This window comes from Chrysochloris asiatica, unplaced genomic scaffold, assembly GCF_000296735.1.
Source record: "Chrysochloris asiatica unplaced genomic scaffold, ChrAsi1.0 scaffold00326, whole genome shotgun sequence".
Taxonomy (NCBI): Eukaryota; Metazoa; Chordata; class Mammalia; order Afrosoricida; family Chrysochloridae; genus Chrysochloris; species Chrysochloris asiatica.
The window spans coordinates 2,086,585-2,096,096 of NW_006408844.1; the positions used below are offsets into that span (position 1 = coordinate 2,086,585).

The following is a 9,512-nucleotide window of genomic DNA, read 5'->3' on the forward strand; positions in this document are numbered from 1 at the left end:
AGAGAGAGAGCAACTGTGTGCTGAAGACCTGGGGGGCATGGGGGAAGGATTGCATGGAGGGGATTGTAACCATGGCAATGAGAGGATATACGATAGAATGAATGTAAAACTAATGTTCTCCCATGTAAACTATCACATAATTCACAATAAAACATTTAAGAAAAAAAAATGTTGATACATATAAATAATGGAATATCACACAACACTGAAGAATAATGATGAATTTACAAAACACTGCATATCATAGAGGAACCCAGAGGACATTTTATGCTGAGTGAAATTAGTCAGTCGCAAAGGGACAATTATTATTTGAGGCTACTACTGTAAAAAGTCAAGAAAAAAATTTCATGCTAAAAGAAACATTCTATGATGGTTCCAAAGGTAGGAGGGAAGGGAGAATTATTCATTGGGTAGAGGGTAGACACGTGTTAACTTGGGTGATGGGGAAGGTAGTTAAAAAGGAGAAAGAAGAAAAACAATGTGTGTGTGTGTGTGTTGTTTTTTTTTCTTCACTTGAAGATAAACAGTATTTATGTATTGTTTCATTGGAACAAACCATTGGGAACTTTCCCACAAAAGAAGAAGAAAAAAATGTTTATAGAGAGAGCAAACTTCATACTTAATAAAACGTTAGAAGCATTTTCATATCTCAACACACAGATGCCCAATACCACTCCTACTACTCAAAACTACTCCAGTGGTCGTAACCAACGCAGCAACACAAGACAAGCAAGATAAATAAGTACTGCAAAGGCAGACAATAAATTGCTATTTGTAAAAAAACATAAAGTATCTTCATAAATAATCCTTGAGAGTCCACAGACAAAACCAATTAGAGTGTGGTGAGGCTGCTGAATACAAGATTAACATACAAAAATTAACATATATCAGCAAGCACAAATTAGAAAATGTAATAAAATATAGTAATCACAATATGAACAATAATCAGAACATTCTTTAGGAAAAAAGGTAGCATGGCATTAGCTCAAACCCATGGAATAAAACAGAAAATCTAGACATATACCCACCCAAATCCCCCAAAATCAAATAAGATTTGCGACATGAAAGGCTTTCGTGAAGAAAATGACAAAGTACAGGTTAAGGACACAACCGATTTAAATAAATGAAAAGCTATGCGTTTGCATTTACCCAGGCCATTGTTGTTGTGAAGTCCTGGTGTGGCACTGTGTGTGGTTCAAACTGACCTTTCAGTCCAGTGCATTATCAGACTCACCAGCCATTCCTTGGAAATCCTATACAGGGTCGCTATGAGTTGGAACAGACTATACAGCACAGAACAACAACAACATTTTTGTTGGATAACATTGTTGTTGAAGGACAACATTGTTGTTGTGGCTGTTAAATGCATGCTATTAAGTGCCATGGATTTGGTTTCAACTCATAGTGACCCTCTATAGGGTCTCCAGGGAGAGGCTGGTGGGTTTGAACTGCCAACTTTGTGGTTAGTAATTCAGTGTTTATCCTACAGTGTCACACCAGGACTCTATATCTCAGACTAATTAATCCTATTTTCTGGGCAGGAAATCTATGCATCGGTATTTAAAGCTCTCCAGTGAAACCAATGTGCGGGCAAAGTTGAGGACCACTGGCCTAAGTGTGGGTACCTCCAGAGTCACATCTGTAAGGTGCTTGCTGCCCACTACCATTTGAACATTTACTTCTAGTGCTTCTAGGAGTTGAATTTCATTTTGATTAAAGAAGGTACAATGTCATTATATAAGGGTTATTAACAATTGCCTAATAGTGGTATTAACTGGGCTTCCCTGTAAGCGCATGGATATTATCCTATCACTTATAGCATTGTACCTCATGACTGATCTGGATATGTTCTTTTTGACGATGAATGCAACACCATTCCTTTTCAATTTGTCATTCCCTGCATAGTAAACCATGTGGTTATCAGATTCAAAATGACCAATACCAGTCCATTTTAACTCACTAATGCCTAAGATATCGATGTTTATGCATTCCATTTCATTTTTGACCACTTCCAATTTTCCCAAATTCATACTTCGTACATTCCATGTTCCAATTTTCAATGGATGTTTACAGCTGTTTCTCCTCATTTTAAGTTGTTGCCCATCAGCAAATGCAGGTTCTGTGTGCTTTTCTCCCCCGAGCTTAACTGTATTCATGTCATTATGGCCAACCCTACTTTGAGTAGGCATTTTTTTCCACAATCGCTTTCTGAGTGCCCTCTCACCTTCCAGTCCAATATCTGACAATGTTTCTCTGCTATGCATAGAGTTTTCAGTGACTAGCGATTCGGAAGTAGTTTGTCACTCTTTCTTCCTAGTCTGTCTTTGTTTTGTAGCTCATCTGAAACCTTTCCACCATGGGTGACCCTGCTGGTTATTTAAAACACCGGTGGCATAGCCCTCAGAATCATTTGCTGAGCAAATAATACGAGAAGCTGGATTCTATGAAGAAAAACGTGGCATCAGGATTGGAGGAAGACTCATTAACAACCTGCAATATGCAGATGATACAACCTTGATCGCTGAAAGTGAAGAGGACTTGAAACATTTACTTATGAAGATTAAAGAACACAGCCTTCGATATGGATTGCATCTCAATGTCAAGAAAACAAAAATCCTCACCACTGGACCAATAAACAACATTCTTATCAATGGAGAAAAGATTGAAGTTGTCAAGGACTTCATTCTTCTTGGATCAACTATCAACACTCGCGGAAGTAGCAGTCAAGAGATCAGACGACGTATTGCACTGGGCAAATCTGCTGCACAGGAACTTTTTAAAGTATTGAAGAGCAGAGATGTCAGCTTGAGGACTAGGGTGCGCCTGACCCAGGCCATTGTGTTTTCAATAGCCTCATATGGATGCGAAAGCTGGACAGTGAATAAAGAGGATCGTAGAAGAATTGATGCCTTTGAGTTGTGGTGTTGGAGGAGAATACTGAGGGTGCCATGGACTGCCAAAAGAACCAATAGATCTGTTTTGGAAGAAGTGCAGCCAGAGTGCTCCTTGGAGGCCAGGATGGCTAAGCTTCGTCTCTCCTACTTTGGACATGTAGTCCGGAGGAAACAATCATTGGAGAAGGATGTCATGCTGGGTAGGGTGGAGGGTCAGAGAAAAAGAGGAAGACCTCCAACGAGATGGATCGGCCAGGTGGCATCATTGATGGAATCGGGGGTGGCAGCGTTGGTGAGGTTGGTCCAGGATCGAGCATTGTTTCGTTCTGCTGTGCATGGGGTCGCTATGAGTCGGTTCCGACTCGATGGCACCTGACAACAACAACAACAACAATTGCCTGGTATGCAGATGCTGTGCAATGAATAAGAAGACTGAACAAGAGTTGATGCCTTTGAATTATGGTGTTGGTGAAGAATATAAATATTAAACAGACTGGTTAAAAACCCACAAAACCATATTTTAAAAATCTGTCTTGGAAAAAGTACAGCCAGAATGGTCTTTAGAAATGATGATGGTGAGACTTTGTCTCACATACTTTGGACATGTTATCAAGAAAGACCAATCCCCAGCGAAGGACATCATATTTGGTCTGAAAGTCAGCAAACAAGACCTTCAAAAAGATCCACTGACACAGTGGCTGTGACAATGGGCTCAAAGATAGGAATGAGTGTGAGTGTGGTTCAGGACAGGGCAGGGTTTCATTCTGTTGTTCATAGGGTTGCTATGTGTCTGAACTGACTCATCAGCACCTAACAACAATCAAGGCTTGTAACATTCATTTGGTATACTCAGCACCCTGTGTGGTACATATCAGAGGCTTAGTGATCATTTTCTAAAATAAACTCGACTAAATGAAAGAATCAATATACATGTGAATAAAATTGTCACCAAATTTTGTCCTAAATATTTCCTTCAATTCAAAGTTGATATGGCACTCAGCCCCTTCTCTTTAGGGGTTTCTGATCTGCTAGGAGAGGCAGATATGTTCAAAAGTATTTTAAGATCAAGCTGACAACGATTAGAGTACAGAATGTAAAGGGGGATTTAAAGAAAACGAATTCTGAATGTCGGACTTAGGAAGTTACCATCAAAGATTCAGCATCTGAGACTGGCTTTGAAGTATTGCTGGGACTTATCCAGGAAGAAACTCAGGTAATGGGCAGTTGGAGTCAGGAAAGCTCTGCATAGCATAAGCTAAGTCAGATGGAAACTTCATGGAACGCCGAAGGGCAGATATTAAAGCCTCCTTTTCTTTCTGATTTCCTTGTCACTGCTCTCATTTTCCAAATATTTGCCTCTGGTTTATTCATTCTACCTCCTGGTGCCTCAGTTGATTTCTTCCAGGAAAAGTCTCTCTCATTAGCATTTCTATGGGGAGCACCTGCTCCTTCTTCTATTCCTCCTAACTGATGGCCAGGGCAAGGGGGTTTACTGGGAGGGGAATTTTAATCCCTGCCTTATGCCTCATTTCATTCTAATTGAGAATGCCAAGTATAAAGTCACAAATGCCTGACCAGTAAAATCCATCCTTAACATTAAAAAGGGTAAAAAACAAAAATAAAAACCAAGCATGCTTCTCAGTTTTATATCATCTAAAATTAATGTAGTAAAAATAATCAACCTTCTGATTATGAATAATTCCAAAGTATGCCTCAGATACCACTTGAATGTAAAAATACCAGGCTAATATAGATAGATGTGTTACGAATTACATGAACTGCTAAATAAGAGAGATTTCTCAAAATCACAGTTCCATAAGACATTCAATGTCCTTATCTACTGACTTTGTATTGTAGGATAGAATAAATTAGCATGTATATATATGACTTTGGTTGCTGAATATTTTTACACTATAGATCAATATGTTTAGCAGATAGATTGCTTTTCTGTTCTCTGTTTAAGGAAATGGCTTACATATATGCCATGTGACAGATGCCATCTGTAAAGTCCAAGAGATGAACCAGTCACTGAGATCTAAATGCACCATAACTAATACAGGAAGAAAGAAGAAAAAGGTTTGTAACTAAATTTTCATTCAAATGAGTCCAACATCATTTCTAAGGCAATGTCAGACTCATCAACAGCAGGCATGGGTCCTACTCAAATTCAGGAAATATCCCAAATCATAGTAAGAGAAAGAATACATGGCAATACCAAAACACAACAAAATCCACTGCCATGGAGTCAATTCCAAATCATACTGATTCTATAGGAAAAGAGTAGGTTTCTGAGACTGCAAATCTTTACAGGAGCAGACTGCTTCATTTGTCTCTGGTGGGGCTGGTGTGTTTGAACCCTCGACCTTGTGGTTAGCAGCCCAATGCTTAGCCCAGAGCACTGCCAGGGCACCTTAATGTAAAGCAATAGAAAAGAAAAAGCAATGTTCTAGAAAAACCTATAATACCCAGGCATATTTTTTCTTTATAGTATATTTAATTTATAGAATATTCTATTTCTTTATATCTATTTTCATACATACATTTCCCTATTATTGCCGAATCTTTCTTCTGGGACAAAAAATACTGTTAAATTTCATATCAAATTTGTCATTTACTTTAAATTGTCCTTTAAAGAAACTGATATCTTTCAGCAATATTCATTCTGTTCATGTTTCAAAACTCTCTTGGTCATGCTGCAAAATAGCAGTATTGTTGTTGTTGTTGTTAAGTGCCACTGAGTCGATTCCAACCCATAGTCACTCTGTACAGGGTTTCTGAGGAGCAGCTGGTGGCTTTGAAATGCCAACCTTGTGTTCTGCAGTGCTGATTCTACAGCGCCACACCAGAAATCCACTGCTGGCCACAAAGTGGCACTGCTGGCCACAAAGTCAAGTAGATAATTAAATCTTACAGAAGACTCAAATTGTAAAAACAACATTTTGTTGTTGTTTGAGATGCTCGGATATTTTTCAGGATAGGTTGATGGGATTCCAGTGACCAATGAAAAGAATCCTCATTCTCACCAACTGTGGGAGTGTAGCCATCTCCTACCTGACCCAATCACTTTCAGTCCATATGTAACCTTAGCTGTGAAGAGTTGCTTTTAAGGTATTGTTTTGAAGGAAGAGGCTGTATGGAACAAAGGTACAAACTAAAATATTTGGAGTGGGTTGTATTTTAAAGGGGTGGTCCACTCTCTGACCATTTGGACAATCATCCATGAACAAAACAAATCCTGCCAAGTTAGAAACAAAACTGAGTAGGGCTACCCAAGGAAGTTTGAGAATCTGGAACCTCTTGGTTGCCATTGACCGCATGGAGGTGAAGAGGGGTAACTCCCATCTGGTGGGTCGTAAAATACCACCTGCCACAGGGAGGTAGAATGGGATTAGGAAGAAGAAACCAGACCAAAAATCTCTGAAGTTGGGCCAAATTTAGGAATCTGAGGCAACGAAATAGAGCTTATCAGTAAGAAAGTCCTGGAGGGATCAGAAAACTACATCTTGGCTTTGTTTTTTTATGACCCTTGCTTGTCTTTCTTTTATTTTTTTGATCCTCCCTTGGTAGCCGTATGAAGATATCGCGAAAGTTCCATCTCCTCTTGGCTATGAACCAAGTAAAAGGATATGTATCCTTGCTTGATCCAAAGCTTTAAATGGAAGCAGTATACTCCTGGGGGACCAGTGTGGTCATGATAGCAATACACCAAAAGAGATATGCCAACAGGGAGCTGGAATCCAGGAAGATGGACTAGGGGCTAACTATTAGCTGCCCCTTCTCTCTGGGAAATGCTTTCCAGAGTTAAAACCTGGACGGAAGTAGATTTTGTCTTAACAAGAGAGGATGCCCACATATGAGGTTTTTTTTTTTACCTCAGCACATGAGGACGTGTTTGTCATATTCATTATAAAAGGACATCAATCCAACACAAGCCTTCATACAGGGTCTTGGCAAAGGACACTGACTGCAGTCCTGCCCATCACACCCTCCCATAGCAAGGAGGCAACTGGCTGTGGCATTGATAAAGACTCCCATACACCACATTTTAAACACCTCTTGCTGAATTGCTCATCATGAATATCTGTCCCCCAAGAGACCCGAAGACCAAGTTACAGGTTCAGAGTCAACTGTGATTTGTTAGCTAGTTTATTTGGGTTGAAATATAAAGGGCAAGACAGAAAGCTAAGCATTCAGAAATACATATTGGATGGATGAAGGGTGAGAAAACAGGCTGGAAGAACAGGCTTAGGTCACTGCAGATGGAAAATTCTAGAAGGACATTGAGCGAGACAAAGAAAATGTTTCTATGCTTGAAGGCATTCATTTATAAGGGTCTAAATGTGTTGAAGAAAGGGTCTTTGGTAATGAAAGGCAGAGACACATCTGGAGAACATGAAGAGAGAGAGAAACTAAATACATTAATAAGGGAGAAGGCTGTTGAGGTATATAGGAAGTGGACATTAGAATAATGAGACATCAGGTAGAAAGTAGGACTGAAATCAAGCTTTTTAAGCAAAAAAAAAAAAAAAAAAGCTCTTTTCCAGAATCATCTTATTTAATCCTCACAATGTTTAGCCCAGTGCCTGTTATATATTGTGTTGTGTGCCTTTGAGTCGATTTCAACTCATAGCTACCCTATATGACAGAGTAGAACTTCTCCATAGGGGTTCCTAGGTTATAACCCGTATGAGAGGATTCCTAGGTTATAATCTGTATGAGAGGAGTGTCTTTTCGCTCAAAGAACTGCTGGTGTATTAGAACCCCTGACCTTCCACTTTGCAGTTGAGGCTTACCTATCGAGCTACCATGGCTCCTTGTTGTTGTTGTTGTTGTTATGTGCCTTGGAGTCGGTTCCGACTCATAAGACCTTGTACAGGGTTTCTGAGGCTATAAATCTTTACAGGAGCAGAAAGCCTCATCTTTCTCCTGCGGAACAGCTGGTAGTTTCGAACTGCTGACCGTGAGATTAGCAGCCCGATTCGTAACCACTACACTACCAGAGCTCCTTAGCATATATACAGTATAGACTCAAAACTATGTTGACTATTTAACATAAAATAAATAAATGGGTAAGCAATCCTAAAATATATCTAATATTAATTGCATCTTATAGATAACTGAGACCCAGAAAGGTTTAAAACAAAACAAAACTTCCCCAATATGCCATAGCTCGTAAGAGGCAGAATCTGACTTCAAAATGAGTGGTAGAAGGAGGGTGATCTGTAAAGGCCCTATGGGAAATTAGAAAAGGGTGTGGTGCTTGGGTGTTTCCCAGGGACTGAGAGAAGAGAGGGAAGTATAAAGAGACAAGTGAGCTGAACTAGGCAGGATGGGCAACAGCTGAGCCAGCAAGGGGGCAGCATTCAGGGTAATGCAGCAGGTAAGTTAGGTGGAACAGGATAAAAATCGTAAAGGGCCTCTGCTGAGCAGCAGGTGTCTGAGGTGGGGCTGTGTGGAGAAAAGATGGCTAAGGTGGTGACGCGAAAACTGAGCAGGCTACAATGGATAATACTGTTTTCACACAGGAATGGGAAGAAGAGAAGCCTGCGATGGGAGGGTACCTAGGGTGGGGCTGGGGTGAGGCGTGGTCTAGGACAGGAAGGGAGGCAGGATGTGAGACTTGGCGATGGCGAGAATGAGTCTGGACAGTCCACCGGAGCGGGCAAGGATGACTAGGTCAGTCGCGTCTCACCTGTAGGAGCTGCTCACAGCACTCGCCACCTCTTCACGGATTTGCCTGTTGAGGGCGTCCGCCACCGCACGCCCCTTTCCACCCTCGGGGCCCGTCGCCTGGGCCTGGGCCTCTGGCCGCGGTGTCTGCTCGGGCCCCAGCCCTTCGGCACGGCGCAGCATCCAGGCGGGCCCGGCCCTCCTTCTTGTGTCGCGCTCGTCCCCACCTGACGCCTTTCCGGCCGCAAGACGACCCGCTCCGATAGGGGTTGCCTCCTGCTGCGGTGCATCAGCGGCGATCTGCACCGGCAAGCGCTCCTGGCTTTTCGGCCGGCGCTTGGGCGCCCCCAGGATGGGTTCTGGGGCCTGAGAGGACTTGGAGATCTGCATGGGTTTGGGGATCCAAGGGTGATCCCCCCGGCGGGGCAGCGGCCAGGCACGAAAGTCTTTTTGATACTGGGTCTCGCGCTCGAAGGGCGCGTCAGAAAGCTGGTATTCGCTGCGTGGCCGGCAGCTCGGCTCGGGCCTCTGCACCTTCCATGCGCGATAGTCCTGGCGCATCACTGAGTCCGCGGGGCCGGAGCCGGAGGAGGAGCCAGTGCCTGGGCCGCTTCGGGCCTGGGTCGCCGCGGCCTCTCGATCGCCGCTCGGCCCCGGTGTGGGCCCTGTTGCCCGGGCAACTGCATCCAACTCGCCCTGGGCCGGCTGGGTCTCTATGGCGACGGCGCGCGCCGAGGGGGGCGCGTGTGTTGGCTGCGCTTGTGGTTGTTGTGACTGCGGCGGGGCGCCGGGGTGCTCGGTGGCCTCTGAGTACTTGGTGAAAACCAACGGCACGGCGATGTCCGCCTTGTCCAACTGATTCCAGAAGCGGGCAATGCAGCAGGCCCGAGTGATGCACGGCCACGCCATGATGCTGGCTGCAAAATCTGGCTCCTTCCGCTCTTTTTT

At 43.0% G+C, this 9,512-nt stretch overlaps 1 protein-coding gene across 1 annotated transcript in view; it reads right to left on the reverse strand.

Annotated features, from left to right (window-relative positions):
• MAP6 (microtubule-associated protein 6) overlaps positions 1–9,512 on the reverse strand; it is a 92,976-nt gene extending 83,464 nt beyond the window's left edge. Inside the window, exon 1 of the mRNA XM_006875424.1 lies at positions 8,587–9,512. Coding sequence (XP_006875486.1) covers positions 8,587–9,473 — 887 coding nt within the window. The 5' untranslated portion in view covers positions 9,474–9,512. The remainder of the gene's footprint in view (positions 1–8,586) is intronic.